The sequence below is a fragment of the Chelmon rostratus genome, chromosome 5 (assembly GCF_017976325.1).
Source record: "Chelmon rostratus isolate fCheRos1 chromosome 5, fCheRos1.pri, whole genome shotgun sequence".
Taxonomy (NCBI): Eukaryota; Metazoa; Chordata; class Actinopteri; order Chaetodontiformes; family Chaetodontidae; genus Chelmon; species Chelmon rostratus.
Genome location: NC_055662.1, coordinates 18200496 through 18218637, shown reverse-complemented (window position 1 = coordinate 18218637; position 18142 = coordinate 18200496). Strand labels below are relative to the sequence as shown.

General features: G+C 38.9%; 2 protein-coding genes across 3 annotated transcripts; one reads left to right on the top strand and one right to left on the bottom strand.

Moving 5' to 3' along the window:
- Positions 1-1563: 1563 nt before the first annotated feature.
- On the top strand, positions 1564-6200 carry elac1 (elaC ribonuclease Z 1). Its single transcript, XM_041937300.1, has 5 exons — positions 1564-1856; positions 3369-3575; positions 4245-4303; positions 4698-4908; positions 5590-6200. The coding sequence occupies exons 1-5, from the start codon at positions 1700-1702 to the stop codon at positions 6060-6062; spliced, it is 1107 nt and encodes a 368-aa protein (XP_041793234.1). The 5' UTR covers positions 1564-1699; the 3' UTR covers positions 6063-6200.
- Positions 6201-9021: 2821 nt separating this feature from the next.
- mier3b (mesoderm induction early response 1, family member 3 b) lies at positions 9022-16099 on the bottom strand. 2 transcript variants are annotated; one of them, XM_041937264.1, is made up of 13 exons: positions 16094-16099; positions 15260-15284; positions 14794-14939; positions 14132-14254; positions 13833-13956; positions 12822-12895; positions 12647-12719; positions 12362-12510; positions 12069-12150; positions 10956-11050; positions 10721-10848; positions 10426-10580; positions 9022-10245 (listed from the first exon to the last, which is right to left on the bottom strand). In XM_041937264.1, exons 3-13 carry the CDS (start codon positions 14890-14892, stop codon positions 9770-9772), a joined length of 1578 nt encoding a protein of 525 aa, XP_041793198.1. In that variant the 5' UTR covers positions 14893-14939; positions 15260-15284; positions 16094-16099; the 3' UTR covers positions 9022-9769. The 2 variants fall into 2 exon arrangements, with proteins under 2 accessions (XP_041793198.1, XP_041793197.1); XM_041937263.1 differs by lacking the exon at positions 16094-16099 and having other exon boundaries at positions 15260-15342.
- Positions 16100-18142: the final 2043 nt, after the last annotated feature.

Here is an 18142-nt window from a genome sequence, read left to right as displayed (position 1 = left end):
AAGACAAATAGACCTGCTAGAAAAGGTTACACAAAATTTCACATTCTGAAGTCACAATTTGTGCTTATGTTCATGTCTTGAAAAGATCCGTACCAGCACTGTTAATGTACCGGTCTCGATTCTAAAGGGATGATGCTAAACCCAGTAATGCCAACAAGTCAGCTTTAACTCTGTCAAGTTTCACAAGATAAACGTTTCTCTATTGATACAAACGTTTGTTTGTTGATGTTACAGGTCTAAGTTTTGTATACATCAACAGTTGAGTCAAATGCAGTGATCTCCTACCAGCCATACAGTTAAATAGCCACAGTTATAGCAGATGACAACTTCCTCAAGCTCCTACATGCATTTCACAAAACAAGATATCCTATGAACTATATTACAGTTAGATCTTCCTAATACTTCATGTCTATATATCAGTTTGATGTACTGCACTTATTCCAGTGAGATAGTACTGGCGGTCAACCTTTATACGTTGCCCTGTGCTCGAACACACTGGCTGCAGGCTGTTATAATAAGTAAGATCTAAGATGATGTGTTTAGTGTAAAATGTGAGGACTGAGATACCCTGACTGTATACACTGGACACAACCTCACAGCTGAAATGTGTTTAAGTCTGAACAATTAGCCAGTTACATTAAAACTACCATTTGTCTGTTTCATTTGTCATATTGCCTTACACACACTGTTGTCAGTGGCATTGGGAATATCATGCATTAGTCTTCAAATATGTTTTGATATATATACTAGGCTGCTGTGATCTCAGGATCTTGTATTAGGACCTTCTCACCACCTGCATTGAAGTGCCTGCACAAACATCATTGTCTGTTCATAGTCACTTTGTGTACCATGATGTAGACCTCACAGCAAGCTGCATGCAGAGCTGAGAAACAACTCAACAGCACTATGAGTATAAAACAAAACATAGCAGCTTTTTCTCTTAAAGACTGTGCAACTTGAGGTTGTGAACACTCAACACATTCTTATAGGCAAGGTTACCTACTCATGCATTTTAAACCAGTTTTATTTAAAAGAAATTATTTAGAAACAGTTGAACCCCATTGAGTGTGTGTCTTTCTGACTGTAATCATCTTAACTGACTAATTGTCCAGTATGAGGTTTTGCTGTGTTGTGTAAGAATTTGGTGACTGGTTTGCTCACACAAGTATTGTCCACATAAGGAAAATTTAGTGCGTGTGTTAATATAGTCATTGTGTTGTGTCCTTCGAGTCTGTGTTTCTGAAGTTTATTTTTGTTACACAGAAGTATTTTGCCTCAGCATTTGTACTCAGAGAGCAGCATGTTTGTGCCGCTTATACCTATGTGCTATTAAAAGTGCAGAATATTAAAAAAAAAAAAAGTTTCATACTGGTTCCTCTGGCTGCTGATTTTAAATGTGTGTGTGACCGAGCAACTTTGTTCATCCAAATGTAGTTTCGTTTTCCCTGCTGTTAAATATTTATATTATATTTTATTTGTTTGACTCCAGTGCTGGTCTTTGTGTGGTTCCTATGTCAAGAGCCATACATTTTAATTGACCGTACCTTTGAAAGTCCCAAGGAATCCAACTTGGCCTGAACGCCCCACCACCGTCGCTCGTGTTGCGTCATCAGCGTGTGCCTGTTTACAGTGAGCATGGCGCACTGTTTCAGTGGTGGTCAGGACTTTGTGGACCGGTGTTCTTGCTAACTCTGGGAGGATGAGCATGGATGTGACTTTCCTCGGGACCGGCTCGGCCTACCCGTCTCCTCACCGCGGTGCCTCGGCTCTGGTGCTGCGGACAGAAGGCGAGTGTTGGCTGTTTGACTGCGGGGAAGGAACCCAGACCCAACTGATGAAGAGCCAACTCAGAGCCGGTGAGTCACTGCAGCCCCTCACACAGCCCGCTTCGCCTTCAGCTCCTGGGAAACTAAAATAAAATATCAAAAGTGACTGAAAACCAGCTTTGAATAAAGTTTTATTCAGACTCCCCACCACCCACCACCCAACTCTCCACTGTGTAATGAAAACTTTAGAGCTGGGGACACTTATCTGAAACTTTAATTCTTTCCAAAAGTTCAGTTCAATATTTAAGTTAAACAAATTAAACTCAGTTTTCAGAGGATTTTAGGATGTACTTAAAACATGGGAAAGGTACAAAACTAGTCACTTGAGTACTTGTAGGTAGTTAATTTTCACTCCTGACACTTTAAAATGAAATGTATTTTTGCTAAGAAGGAAGTACTCAAAAGTAGCAACACCACAGTGTAGAAATACTGTTACAAGTAAAAATCCTCCATCGAAAAATGTTGCTTAAGTAATAGTGCAGCAGTATTAGCATAAAAATATACTTACAGTACATAAAGTAAAAGTACTCATGTAGAATGACCATTCAGAATAATCAATATTATATTATTGAATTATGATTACTGATGTATTAATACGACAATACTTTAATATTATAGCCGGAAAAGATTTGGTATCTTGTGAATTTCACCTTGGGGTTCATCTTATCCATATTATGTATATACATGATAGATGTGCAGTATATCATAAATTATTTGTTGATTATATTTTGTGTTATTAATCGAATCTGCAAAGTAACTTAAGTGATCAAATAAATGTAGTGGAGGAAAAGTAGAAAGTAGCAGAAATTGTAAAAGTAAAAAAAAAAAGCACAGCACTTGAGTAAATCTACTTACTTTCCACCACTGCTTGACCTTGACATCTGTTGTTTCGTTTTTTTATTCTCAGGAAAACCTAAATGATTAACACAATGTCTTATTACAGCAACTCTGTCAGAGTCTAGAACATTATGAACAACAATGAAGGACTAATGCAATAATATTTCAGCATTTTAATCCAGTATCGCTACTTAAGATAAGACTTTACTGATCCCATGCCAGCGAAATTTACTAGAAAAACAACAAATGACAACAAAAAACAGACAAAATAAAATCAACAATAGACATTATATACAGAAGAGTATAAAAAATATTGCCTTGTGAAGAATGACTCAATTTGTCAATATGAATAAATAGATACACTGTCTTTGCACCGTTGCACAGTAAAAATATGTAATTTGCAGAAGATAGAACAGGTGTAATGGATATTAGCAAATGATATCAAAAATAATGGAGTAGAAACAACATCAGCACAGAGCTACATTAAAAGATGCTGGAGTTTAACAGTCTGGCAGGTGCTGGAAGGAAGGACTTGTGGTCGCTTTTCTTCTTACACTGCGGATGCAGTCATTGGGCGAGAGGGCTTTCCCATGATTGATGTCGGCTGATTTTCTTCCATGATCTATTACCCATTATTAATTTGGATAGATTGTCCCCTGTTTCCTCTACATTTCCATTATAGCAGCCGTTGTGTTTTCTACCCAGGTCGAATCACCAAGGTTTTCATCTCTCACTTGCATGGAGATCACCTGTTTGGTCTGCCTGGTCTGCTTTGCACCGTGAGCATGAACGCCAACCCCGACCCTCAGCAGAGCCTGAACCAGGTGGACATCTACGGACCCCGAGGCCTCCGGCACTTTCTCAGGGTGACGCTTGGCCTCACGGGCTCACAGCTGCTCTTCCCTTATGCAGGCAGGTCCAGAATGTACAACCTGAGCTCTCATATGTCCACATTACTACAGGTTTGAAAACACTGATGGTACGTGGGCAGTTTGATTCTGAGCAGCAGAGTAGACATCCCCTGCAGGTTGAGTGTGAATGCTACACAATGTGCTGCCCCCCGTGCCCAGAAAAATGCCTTGATACTGAATATATAACACCCAGCAAGTTTTTTTCAGTTCATAGAGCAGCATGTAACTTCTGCAAAAGCAGGTTTAAAATTCTTACTATTATTCCAAATTATTTTTCACTTTCATTAACGTTGTGAGAGAAGGTGTTTGGTCTCTGTGAAATAAATGACATACATCTTTAAACCAGTAGATGGTGGGGAAGTTCAACCGTGACAAAACATAGCCAGTGGTAGAAATACGACGGCTCTGTATCACAGTCCATTCACAGGTGCCAGTAATCCTCTGGGGTAGCCTATGCATGTAGTGGTTAGCGCTTTCATGGGACAATCATCCTGATTATAACATCGTCACAATCAGAAATATATCCAGACAAACGTAGTGGTCGCGCTTGCAGATTTGCATATCAGTGTGGATTGGCGCACTCTCCAAGTGGCCCTCTGGCCTTTGTTGTGTTGTTGCACTTCATTCTAATGTACTCTGCTCTCATGGTATATTATATATGTTGCTGCAGTACACGAGCTGGAGCCCACAGCTGACCAGAGTCCAGAGGAGGGACAGCTCAGCCTGGAGGTATGTGACTGATTGTGGTGTTATTCCTGTGTGGTGATAAATCACACTGAAGCTCTTTGTATAAGGAAAAGCACAACATAATACACTTTCAGTAGGGCTGGACTGGTGTATTGATACATCATGCCAATATTAGACTATTAGCAAATGTCAGATTCAGTTCTGGATTTCTCTAATCTGTGATACAAAGGAGGTTTGTCTTTATGCCTTCCCTTTCAAAAAAAGGGATAGTATATTCAAAATGTCTAAACGTCCATTAAGACAATCAGCCTTAAGTTCTACTTGACTTCCACTCATTTATTTAAAGATATGTTTAAAATATTTCCTCAGCCCAAGAGTTATGATGGTGTTCCCCTCCTATGCGTAATCTGAGGTGTTTTGTGTTGTGTCTGTTAAGATGACGGCGGAGCACGGCCCTCTGCACCCACAGGAGCAGCCGGGCAGGACGATCTCCCTGGACGCCTCCAGCGAGTCTTACCTCCTCTTTGAAGACAAGAAGTTCGTGGTCAAAGCCTTCAGGCTGTTTCACCGCATCCCCTCCTTTGGGTTTTGCATTCAAGAGCGTGATCTACCCGGAAGACTGAAGACTGAACTCCTCAAGGAAATAGGCAAATGCACTTTGTAGCTTTTTATATTTCTTTCGTCTTTGTTTTATATTTATTTTAGAGAAATGTGATAAGAAGGTGTAAAGTCACACCTTTCCGGTACCAGTTGCATGTTGTCCGTGATTCACAGCTAAGTGTCTTTAGTTTGGTGCTTCTAATTGGACGTGATCAGCATAAAAGCTCAACATAATTTATTAAGAAAACAAGAGAATTGCAGTTCACAGGACATGATGTGAAGGCGAATGCATGGGCAGGTCAAAAATGATTTAAAAAAAAATGATGACATTATAGGTTGCGATTTTCACGTTTAGAAAGATCAAGTTTGTCCTTTTTTGCCATTTATTGTGTAGTAGTATATAATATTAATTCATGCTAATTAGATGAACAGAGATAGTTCATGTATTTATTTAGCTACTCTTTGTTGTAATTCTAATTCTATGAGGAAATTATTGGTAGGGCTTGTATTTTTTAATAACATTACTGTAACTACGTACATTTACTCAAGTACTGTATTTAAGCACAATTTTGAGGTATTTTTACTATACTTCAGCATTTCCATTTTATGCTACTAGTACTAGTTACTCCATTACATTCATCAAAAAGCTACAGTAAGTAGTTGCTTTTCAAATTAAGATTTTTACGTAGAATATCTGATCCATTGTTACACCTGAATGTGTCCCCCAGGCCTGAAACCAGGGCCGCTTTATGGCCGGCTGAAATCTGGACAGCCTGTAACTCTGGAGAGCGGGCGTGTGGTTCTGCCCAGTGAGGTGCTGGAAGAAGCCATTCCTGGGAGGAAAGTCTGCATTTTTGGGGACTGTAGCTCAGTTCTTGGGGAAGGACCGCTGAGGCTGTGCGGCGGAGCGGACGTTCTGATTCACGAGGCCACCCTTGGGAACGAGCACCAAGAGAAAGCGCTGGACCACGGACACAGCACACCTGACATGGCGGCGGCGGTGGCTCGGGCCTGCTGCGCTCGGAGGCTGGTGCTGTACCACTTCAGTCAGAGGTACAAACCCTGCTCCCTGCAGAAGGACGGGGACCAGGATGACGTCTCAGAGCTCAAGAGACAGGCAGAAGATGCTCTGCAGGACAGTGGTGTAGAAGTGACTCTAGCTGAGGATTTTCTGACTCTGCCCATTCCTCTCAGAAGATGAAGGTAATGAACCACTGGTCCAGCTTTTATATTGCCTGTAGTAGATCTAACTGAATCTGTCGGCGCCCTTATATGGTGTAAATTGAAGTTACTTTAAAAAAAAAAAAAAGGTAGTTAACTTCTCAGCCATTACAAACATGATTTGGTTATCATTCCGCGATGTGCCAACCCATATTTCTTACCTAAAACAGCAGAAAAAGAGGAAAAAACATGTGAAGGGTTTCCTCTTTGCATGTTTGGAGTAGAAGTATTATAAAATGGAAATGCACAAGCAAAGTACAGGTACCCTCAGAATTGCTGCTTTTTTAAAATCGAGTTTGTCTTTTATTGATAAACCCTGAATGACTTAAATGGGAGTAAACTGGCAAAGCAATCTCAGCTCACGATCAACTTGCTTTTGCTCCGTTTCCATGAGCACTTATAAGACTTCTCATCCTCCTTGGCTTTAAAGTTGAGCTGGACAGGTCACTCTTGACCTTGACAAAACAATCCAAACTCACTTGCTTGTGCTGGCTTTTAACAGCATCACATGGCCTTCATCGCCAGATTCACTGTCAGGCTCAAATTTTAAGCCAACATGAATGAGATGCCCAAGCTGGAAAGTTTGAAAATCAACCTATGATTCCATGACAACGGAGCAAACGTTGATGAAGACTGTGTATCATAGCGTTTCAGTCATGAACTGTCTAACTCCCAACTGTCAAGTTAAATGACAGGATGGACAGTCTAACATCTTTTTAATATACCACAGTGCATTAAATAATTCTCCAAACTGGATTCCATTAAAAAAAAAAAAGGTCAAAATTTCAATCCAATTTAGTCCAAATTCTCCAAATGAAACTGTATGAATAATCATGTCATAGGTTTCAGTCTTGCTGGTATTTTCTTTCAGTTTGCGATATCAACACTAAACTCACAGAATAAAACCCACAACTTTCCACATGAATCAGTAAATTTAGTTTCTGTGTGCTGATAAAGAACATGCGATCGTCTCCGAACCTTTTCCAGAGCTTTATTTCTGGATCTGTACACAAGGTATTAAAGTACAACAGAAAATACAAAATAATGTTTAACAAAAGAAAAAAAAAACAACTCAATGTTTATGTACAATTCTTATAAACAATAAAGATAGCTTCTTGAACATTTCTCATAGTGAAGTTTTTGATTGTCTATATTTCTGGATATACATTTTTAAGTTTTGCAGGTTTTTATTCACAAAGGTGTTTTTGTTTTCGTCAAAGGACTCGAGTTTTCTTTTTCAAAACCACAACTGCCATAATTTTTTTTTTCCTTTTTAAACTTCAAAACACAATACAAAATATAAAATAAATTTGTTTAGTGCTTGCTTGCACACACAAGTCTCATACCAGAGATATCAATAAAATATCACATTTTCGAGAGTTCACAGGGTGGTGAAAAACCTACTTCTACTACTTAATGGCCTTTACATTCTGACAGTTTCTGAGTCTTTGTACAAACCACAGGTGAAATAAATATCACTGCACTGCTAAAGCTAGAAGAGCTTGGAGGACCTACTGCATTATGCACATTGCATTAAAAGAGAAACTAGCTCTCCACATACTTAGAGCAGCAGCCATCCCTTTACCATCAAGACAAATATAGACGACGACATGTAAAAAGATTTTTTTGAGGAACGAAAGATGAACGTCTTTTACACATGGCTGCAAGTTTAGAATGCAAATTTGCAACACTGAGTAATATCAATACGTCTTCAGGTAAAGCCGTTTTCAGTGGTACACTTGAGAAACAGACACAGCTGGCATGCGTGGTTTCAGCCGGGTCCTGGGGGGGGGGGGGGGGGGGTCTGGGTATCATGACTTTCCAAAGAGAGAAAAGAAATTAAAACACCAAGTCAACCAGTAAAATGTAAAACCCCAAATATCTGTACATATCTACAAATTATTGCCTTCTGACAAGGAATCAAATTAAAACCTTTGTATTAACACAGATTCACAAGTGTAAGAGGTCAGTTAATAGACTTTTTAAAGGCTATTTGCTAATTATTTACATGAAACGCAAAGTGAATATCTTCTCTGGTGCTGGGCTTGGAAACTGAATTACTTGATCAAACTTAATGATGGTTTAGAGGCATGAATCCTGTCTGTACACACACCATGGTGAATTACAAGATCTATGGACATGACAAACATGGTGTACCCCTGAAACAAACTAATTATTCATAGCACAATGCATAGATAAATTAAGTAAACACTACTACTGCATCCAATCAACTGACGATGACCCGCTAAACACTTTACAATTCACAATTATGGACTTCAGTCAAGAGAAAACAGCTCCATTTCTGCTACTAGACTCCAAAAAATCGCCGACCAGATTATACAAGGCATTCTCTAACAGTACAGGTTAGGCAGAGGTTAAATACAAAAAGAGAGTGGCTTTAAATAAAGAGATAATACTGCTAGCAGGTGTACCCAAGCTTGCTAAGTGGTCTGAAAATGGCATTACTTAATTTAAGAGCATCTTCTTAATTTTTTTTTTTTGTTTTTACTACAACTAAAGGACATATAGCTAAGCTTGCCTAATAGTAGCATGAGTGAAAGCATTATTTCAAAGGATTAAACAAAATCTCACAAAGGTAAAAGTATATGCAATAAATACATTACGGTGCCTGATGATGTCTATTTAAATGACTATTAACCAAACCATTATCTTTGCATTGCAATATTGCTGTTATGTTTTTCTTGTCTGACTGATACTCTCCTAGAAAGCAGGATTTCAAACAATATATATATTTATGATAAAAAAAAAAAAGCCCAATATCCAACTGTAAAATAAAGTGACTTCCATTATGTCACTCCACAAAGGTATTCTTCTTCACCGGTTTAAAAAAATGTAATTGAAAAACTATGAATCGAGGACTATAATTTGGGTCTGACTGCATGGGATTTAAAAAAAAAAAAAAAAAAAAAAAAAGGGAATTGTTGCAAACATTCACATGTTCCAGTTTGGCAACTCTGAACAGTTTAAAAGTAAACAAGCAGACAAACTACAGACCAGCTTCCACAGGAGAAAATCAAAAGAAAAGAAACCCAAACTGGAAGGCCTTAGCAGCTGAAGCCATGACACTTCCTGATCTCCAAGCTAATCTCCATGCTAGTGTTGCTCTTCATACAATGTCTAGCCTTATTTGGGGGCAAATAAAACCCATCTCCACCAGCGTGGTTACTAAAAAGTACCTGTAAACCAAACACTATTTTTTTAAAAAAGTACCACTTCAAACAACAAAGACAAGCAACTAAATACTAACACTAGAGGCAGAAAACTAAGCCATTTTTGGCAGCTGGAAAGAATGGCAGGATAACATATTGTAGCTCTGAAGATGTTGTGTGTAGATGTGAAGGAGGAAGATACACAACTCTCCTACTGCAGCCTCTGGGCCCCACTGTACATGGACGTTACACATCTCAAGACCGCAAAACAAAAATAAAATAAATGGCTATATAAACTCTTGAGAGAAATCAAGATTTTAGTTCTATATGATAGACATCACTGATGTCATATTACACAAAAAATGAAAACAAAAAAAGTATATTCATATACATATATATAGATATATATATATATAATAGAATTTAAACAAATCAGATTCTCCAGTGAGGTCAGTCTTATGTACAAGCGGGATAAGGGCTTTCAAAGGGGAAGAACAAGGGAAGAAAATGAGGAAGATCACTCTGACTGAAGTGCCGCAGTGTGCTGTGTGTGGTGCCGTGCATGTGCTCCCAGAAACCCGTTGGGCTCGCCGCTGCCAGCCAAGCTCCCAAAGTCTGTGACAGACACTGCCATTTTGGCGCCGGTGATTCGGTGGTGGTGCGCTGCTGTCCGTCGTGCTTCAAAGTCCACTCCGAGGTTACCCACAGACACGTCATTGATAAAGGAGTCAGGCAGGGCCATCTTGAGTCTCTTGGAGGGCCGCTCGCAGTCCTTGTTGACGCACACTCCTCCTAGCTGGCCCAGGTCAGAGTGGTAGAAGCCGGCGTCGAGCATGTTGAGGCAGTCGGGGTCTGCGCCATTTGAAGGGAACCCGAGGGATTCGTCATGGTTCAGGGACCCACGATGGAGACTGTCCAGTGGAGGAAAGCTGTAGGAGTCCAAACAACTGACCTCTGCAGGGCTGCACACTGTGGCTACACTGTTACTCAAAGCTGCAAGGAGACAGGACACTCAATTAACACTGAATGACTGAAAGCAATAAGAGACTTGTCTGAAAAGAAACACGTTGACTGACTGAGTGACATTAACAAATGAGGAAAACCTTTAATCCAATTATCATCTTTGTTTTCAAGTTTGTATCCATAACTGCAGAACAACGTCGCATTACTGACCTGTGAGGTCGCTAGCGGTGATGGAGTTGAGCAGGCTGAGCTGTTGGTCTGCGGTGGTCTCCAGCCTTCCTCCTCCACCTGCTCCTGAGCACACAGAGGAGGAACTGTCCACCGCCAGTCCCTCTGCTTCATCCACCAGCCTGTCCATCAGGTCACTGGATACAGAGAAACATGTTTCATCTACACGGGTCTTTCAAATTATAGGCATTTTCTGTTCAGAGCTCATTTTATTAAACAGAAGCAAAAACACAAAAGGAATGCAAACACGTGTCCTGAAACTTGTTCTGCCACTTACGTTACGCCAGGATAGCTGCTGTATTTTTTCTTCCCGAATCGATTCTGCTGCACAAAGATGTCAAAGCGCTCTGACTTTTTCCACATGTAGTAAAACGCCACACATTCTGCGACAGTTCGTGTTGTGACCTGAGGGGAGGTGAAGGAGCCATTAAAAGGGGTGAGGACACTTTCAAAGCTTTATATGTGTACCTTTTCATGAGGAGGATCTCGTCAAATCATGAAATGAGACTCACTTTATGTTTCTGTATGAGGTGGAAATTCTTGTCATACATCTGTAGTGCGTGTTCAAAGTTCTTGCACTCCTCTTCTGACCACGGAGGTGTTTTTTCTGAAATAAAACCAGGAATAAATTAATACTTTTTGGCACACAAGCAGTCCACCTGCAAAGAAAAGGGTATACCCACCAAAAATCAAAACACAGGATTGAATCTTTGTGAAAGCCAGAATTACACTTCTACATATGAACACTGAGGTAACTATTTTGGGCAATTTATGGTGTTGGATTGTTTTCTATTTTTGGATTTTTTGGATTGTATAACAGTGGTTCTTGTGTTTTTGCCACTCCTTGGGCCAAAAGGGTCAACAGATATTGGTATAGCTACACACCACAATGAGTTTTTGTTTATACTGTTTGTTCCTGTATAGAATGGATTTTAATTGCCACATAAAATTCACCATGAGCATCAGTGCAAGCTGCATGGATTGCTTTCTAATTAGTGACTTTATGCTTCTATTTTATGCTAAAACAGGTGCACATTGTGAAAATGTGAAAAGGTAAGCAAACAGTGAAAGGTGAAAGTCAAAGTGAAATGTGTCAAATCATGAGTGATGTTAGAGGATGTGCTCAGACCATCACGTTACTGTGGAATTGTTAACAGAGGGATTACACTGACTTCCAATGGGGTGGGATATTTTTACTGATGTAAAAACTCCATTTGTTCTGAATGTAGAATTTAGATTGCGTTTATCTTGCCATGGACCAATAATGTATCAGATTCAGAGATGTTTGTCAATGTGATCCAAAGAAGAATAGATCTAATCTAACACAAAAAGATTAGCACATGTCACACTGCATTATTAAATGAGACTGGTGTCAAATAGGAGTCATGTTTAATTGTTTTCTGGCTGGCACAACAAATGTACAACATTACATCATAATTGTACCAGAGAATCTTACTGGGCAATTTCAACATGTTGATCAATTGTGCCAAACCAAGAGGTTTATTGTGATCATGTGTGCGAGACATGCAAATGAAAATGAAAGATTTGTTGTGAAGTTTTGCAACTGCAATTTAAGCATTATTTTTTTTACAAGGCTGGGAGCCCACAAGGTTTCCTTTGCTTACCTTTTGAGGACTTTACACGGCTGCAGTATCTCTCTAGTGCTTCACGGGTGTTGTAGTTGCACTTGACGAGCTCACACAAGGCCTATGTAGAAAGAATGGAGAGGTTAAAACTGGAAAAACATACCTTAGAAAAATATAATCTGAGGAATTCAAAGCACAATTGTAGTAGGACATGATGGAAAAAAAAGTCAATGAAAAATGACGTCAGCTGCATGAGCTCACGTACATGCTAAAACTATGGTCATCATTGTGTTACAACATGAAAGGACTGATACATAAAAGACATGACTGACCTGTTCATTGTCTCGAACATGCATCCCTGGTTTGTCACATCCTGTCTTTTCATCCGTTGTCCGTAACAACACTTCAGACAGGAAAGTCCTAACCTTGTTTTCTGGCAATGTACCTGGGCTCCATAACAACTCGTCTTCATCCTCATAAACTGTGCAAGTACATTAGATAAGATTAGTCACCTTATCTGTCTTCTTGGTCTTTCTTATACTGAATGAAACATTGTAAGCCATCACATTACAGAACATGTCAGGCATACAGGTGAAAACAAAAAAAGCAGCAGTCACCTTTCTCCCCATCTTTGTAGTGACAGAGGCAAGAAGGAACCTCTGCTTGGTACTGTGTTCCCACCATAATTTCCTATGATAAAAATCAAATAAAGGTTGGTATAGAGCGTGTATAGCGAATCAGTGTGGATTCAACTTTCTCTCAACATTTTTCAAAATGGATTGTTTCATTTACCTTTCTGGAGTCCTCTGGGCTTGGGCCATCTTCATCGCACTCTGACTCTTTATCACCATCAGAGATAGCATTGGCTGATGAAAAGACAGACAACAAATAAATACCTTGACATCCACTGAATTCCAGTGGCACCTCCTTGGTGAATGAATGCTTTACCTACCAAACCTGGTGTCTCGGTACTAAAATAGGTCATTGAATCTCCTCCTCCATACTTAATACATAACTTGAACCAAATCTCTATAATCTCTCTAAGTTTGCACATAGAACTGGTTCAAGACCTCGCCATATTGTACAATGGCAAATGTCTGAGTACTGAAATGCAAATAATGAACAATTTGCATATTTTTTTTAATAAGCAAGTAATCACATGAGACATTTATCAAGGATTTAAAACATTGTACGGGGTTCTGGAAAGTTGTGATGAGCATTTATTGTACTAATTGACATTTTATAGACAAATGATTATTCAAAAAATAACTGACAACCTCATCAATAATGAAAACAATCAGCTGCACATTTAACTTAATGTACTACTATGTGCTTGTACAGCCCAAAAGAACTTATTTATTATTATTGGCAAATATACTTAACACAGTGCTAATGTTTAGGAATTTTCCAAAAGAGAGCAGCTGACACATTTTTATTTTACTTAAGTTTAGAAATGTGGGAAAGCACACAATTTTCAGATTGTATTATTTGTATTAACGACTTCTAGAGCTGAAACGATTAGTCAATTGACAGAACAATAATCAGCAACTATAATTGTATAATTGTACGTAATTTTTCAAGTAAAACTGCCAACCATTCAGGTGTTAGAGCTTCTGAATTGTGAGGACTTGCTGCTTTAATTTGCCTCATATAATGGTGAATGCCTTTGAGTGCTAGGCTGTTAGCTGGACAAAACAAGATATAAAATGTTTTAATCATGGGCTTCAGAAAACTGAGTTTTCCTGCAATCCTGCAAAGCAGGCAAGAAGCATTTTTTTTTAGTACATGTAACCTGTCACTTACATCGAAGTGTTCTTGGGAAGAAATCAGTAGCCTCATGGGAGGTGACAGAAGGGGTCAGATCATCAGCTGAGGACTGGGTCTCCTCCTCATAGTCCCCAGACAACAGGTCTTTAGCTATTTCCTCCTAGGGAGAAAAAACGATATTCATTGTATACTGGGGCAGACGAAAGGTGATCAACAGAATAACTGAATTACATATTGAGGATGGATACATTTACATCATATTATTTTCCCCAAATCTCTTCACACAGTTACTATCTCTTAATTGACTACATAACAACACCAGTGTAATTAATTACCTTGTCCAAAGTCATGTCAGGCAGCTCATCAGTCAGGTCTCCAGAGGAGCTGTCTATACTGGAGCCTGCTGAGGCCTCGTAGCGATAGATAGCCAATAGTTCCTCCAAAGGCATGTTTCCCTCCTGACAGAAAAAAAAAAACAAAAAAAAGAGAAAAGGAAACTTAGCATATCATAGATTAAGTAAAGCTAACATGTGCATCCCACTTAATTATAGATCTGTATGTATGTATGTGTTTTTTCAGCAAAAAGACAATTCCTTCTCAGACTGTAATCTCAGCTAAAGCCAATTTACAAATAAAATTAAGAGAATGTAAATATACTTAAACTTTACTGACCTTAATTAATTGTAGCATCTACAGCTATAAATCAGTCGGCTTCCCCGTATCATCATCATAAAAGGTCACATCAGCGCGTGGCCTTTATGATAAGGTGAAGCCATCCTAGTGTTACAAGCTTAGCTTTTTTTTCCACTGACAACACAGTGTCAATATTTGCAGCCCTACTGCTTGAACAAGATGGTGCCCTCTGGTTTCCACATTTACGATACATACAAATATTCTATATGCACATATGCAGATTAGACTATGTTAAAATCACTGAATTCAGAATTTTACACAGGTAAATCCTGTTTTAGGGCATTTTGTGCATTTATTAGTTTACCTTTTCCAGATCTGCAATCTCAGAACGGAAATTCCTCCCTCCCTCCAGAGACTCTTCCTCCTCCAGAGTCCTCTCGTCATCATACTCATGAACTAACATTTCTGCCGTTGGGTCAAAGTCATGGTCTTCTGACGATAAAGAGCCAACTGAGTGTGAGAATGGAAAAAAGAATCAGAAATGTGTCAGTCTTAACACATAAATATTTTTTTTTTTTACTCAGAAAATTAAACATTCACACCACACTTGACAAGATACAGTCACACAGTTACTATGTTAGAATAAAAAAAACACTATTTTTAATCAATTTCAAGCCTTTTTTCTGACAAATTCTATATCAATAGCACTATATCATTCTTTCTTCATATTTCTGTGATGCAATATTGTTTCATTAAGACATAGCTACATTTTAAATAAGTACATGATATACTGCAGATACAAATACTTCCATGGCAAAAGGTATTCTTACCTGGACTTGAACTCCCTAGGGAAGCCTGCAAAAGAATAAAACCAGAGAATAAATAAGTACAATAACTGGCACATTCAATCAAGCGGAGTAAGAAAAACTGCCTTTGTGGTCTGTATTATGACCACAGAAAATAGTGGGTTAGAAAAGCTGCATTTACCGCTAACCTTACCTGAAATAGGTGGCTACTACAACGTTAGCCAGGGCGCAACGCTAAACACTGAGGACAATTGGGAGCCAAATGCAATTTCAAAACCCTGGAATTAAAATGAATCCTTTCGTAGGAGACGAGTTAAGTAAAATAAAGAAATATATTGAGGGGAACAGTACGACTTTCGCAATGTCGGCTCCTGTAACAGTTAGCTAACCAGCAAGCTAACCCCAAAGCCTAATGTTAACGTTATGCATCGAAAAATGTAAACACTAATTTCGTTTGCGCGGTACTGCAATCGACAGAGCTGAATGGTCTTTACAATATAGGTGCCGCTAATTAAGCCCACGTGTAGAAAAATAAATATCCATTCATAACAACCACGATATAATCTGTTATTTCCTTTATCCAACAAGCTAACGTTAAATTTACGTATCAATTTACACAGCCGCTACACCAAAGCAGCTGAGAGAGCGAAGGCGCAGCGGCCTTGTAGTGAAGGATCAGTCCAGACATTCAAGCATATTTTAGAGGAATAAAAATAACAATTATGTCACGAAACACGCTACATAGAAGGCAAAAAGCATTGTTTCTCCAATCGATAGCATAAAACTGAAAAATACAACACACAAAATTTAAAAATATCGATTTAAGATCGATTGCTTCTCCCCTGTTTTCCCTCTTACCTCCGCCATATTGGTACCTTTAGCTAATGGGCTCGTTCTAGCGCAGTACCCGGATCAGCGCTCTGAACCAATCAGAGATCCAGGTGACCGTTGTAGTCGTGACGCCGTTCAAACCAACCACTGATCAGACTAACGGTAATAATTTATACAAGGTAAATCTACGGTATGGTAATATCAAATTAACAGATCTAGAAATCAGATCACCCGGACAAACCTAACATCCAACAATAACATGGCGTTGAGCATGTTAATGCCTCACATAATGATATTTGACGAGAACATTCCTAGAATGGTCTCGGAACATCCCAGCTGATTTCCTGTTCTCCTCAATGTAGTTTTAGCTAGCAGCCCTGGCATTTTACACACACACATTTTTTGCACTATATATTCCTGTAAGAAATGTATAGCTCACGATGCCTTCAAATGAAACTAGTAAGGTTATCAGTTATATCAGTACATAGGGTAAGCATAGCAATTTGTTGTATTCTTTTGTTTATTAGCTGTCATTTTAGTATAAAGTGTAGCCTACACTAATATAATGCTAATATATACCACTTTGATACTTAACACTGGGGTGCCTCTTAAGAAAACTAATTAAAATGATAAATTACCAATATAGTGTCATCAAAACGTCACCAAGAACTATGTTTCTTTGTCGTTATTTTTTTCATTGATGTTTCTCTTATCAAATTACATTTTCTTTTACTCAATGGATAATCTAGGCTACTTAATATAGAATTATTCACATGTTACACAAATAAAAAAAATTATATCTCAGACATCTGCAAACAGCCTATCAAAAAAACATGGCCTAAGGTTTACCCATATTGATGTGACAGCGTTTTTTCTATTTTATTCAACTGTACCTTAGTAGACAGTGGTTGATTTGAAGTTCCCAACAGAACTGGTTATTCAAGTACTGAATGAGGGGTTAGTTTGATGACTAGCATGGGAAATGTATTATATTCTGTTGTGGGAGATTACTGTAAAGCCTTTTTTGGTTGGCTAACGCCCTTTGCTGCTCATCATTTCTGCTTGAAAAGCTGTTGGCTTGCAGAATTATCTCTATGTGTTTCCCAAGCTAATTTCCATCCATCATACAGTATCACTAGTGAGGAATCCTAACACTTAAAAAAATGTCTCTTTAAGGCAAGGGTTGGACCTACTGGATAATAACTTTGACTAAATACTAAAACAATTATGTATAGAAATATTTTTAGGATTTTTTTTTTGTGTACTGGCCAGCAGAGGGCAAAAGTACCCTTTAAAAGCTTTGCTGCTCTATTCACACCACAGAGATCCACTCCACCTTTCCCCTCCGCTCTCCCTTGCTGTCTTGGATGACTTCTTCATACATGTAAAAAACGATTGGCTGTTAGGGCAAACAGGGGTAAAGGTGGAAAGATGGACTTCACTCTGCACTCTTAACTACAGACAATAGATGTTTTACTTTTACAACTGTCTGTTGTTTAATTGTGTATTTACGCTCTTGAAATAGTTCCACAGTGTTAAATTGTGGACAGCAGAAGGTGAAAACACTAAAAGGTAGCATCTAGTTCAATGTGATTCCTACACCAGTTGCTGCTGTCAGGGGCCCTGCAGATGTTTGTACAGAGGGTGCTGAAGATAAACTGCTTCCTGGCTCATCCAGATCCAGGACGGGAGGTGGATGTCCTTCCTGCAGCATGACAGAAAGTGCGAATTTGCTGTGTCGACTGATTGCATTTGTTTTGAACTGAAGTTCAAGTCAAGTCTTTTTTTGTCTAGGAAGCACTATTCTGCCTTGTTTCTAAAAATCCAGTATTCTGCATATACAGCTAGATTTTCCTTATTGTCCAGTTTGGGTATTCAGTTAACACGACAAAAATAAGGAAGTGAGGTATTGCCATTAGAAGTGGGAGAGGGTCTGATGGCTTGATTGTGCTTGTGCATGCTGCCAGCATTGTATTGGATGCTATTTGTAATTTAAGTTACTTTTGTCCTGTCTGACTAAAATCCTCATACTCACATGTTTAGTTAATATCTATATTCAGCCACACCAATGCATAT

What these genes read in the sequence shown, in the direction of transcription:
- elac1 (XM_041937300.1), top strand. Translation starts at nt 1,700, where the DNA reads ATGAGCATGGATGTGACTTTCCTCGGGACCGGCTCGGCCTACCCGTCT. An exon ending in GAAGAGCCAACTCAGAGCCG is followed by an intron (nt 1,857 to 3,368) that starts GTGAGTCACTGC and finishes TTTTCTACCCAG; the next exon opens with GTCGAATCACCAAGGTTTTC. An exon ending in AGGGACAGCTCAGCCTGGAG is followed by an intron (nt 4,304 to 4,697) that starts GTATGTGACTGA and finishes GTGTCTGTTAAG; the next exon opens with ATGACGGCGGAGCACGGCCC.
- mier3b (XM_041937264.1), bottom strand. Translation starts at nt 14,892, where the DNA reads ATGTTAGTTCATGAGTATGATGACGAGAGGACTCTGGAGGAGGAAGAG. An exon ending in CTACAAAGATGGGGAGAAAG is followed by an intron (nt 12,511 to 12,646) that starts GTGACTGCTGCT and finishes GTACTTGCACAG; the next exon opens with TTTATGAGGATGAAGACGAG. An exon ending in CCGTGTAAAGTCCTCAAAAG is followed by an intron (nt 11,051 to 12,068) that starts GTAAGCAAAGGA and finishes GTTTTATTTCAG; the next exon opens with AAAAAACACCTCCGTGGTCA.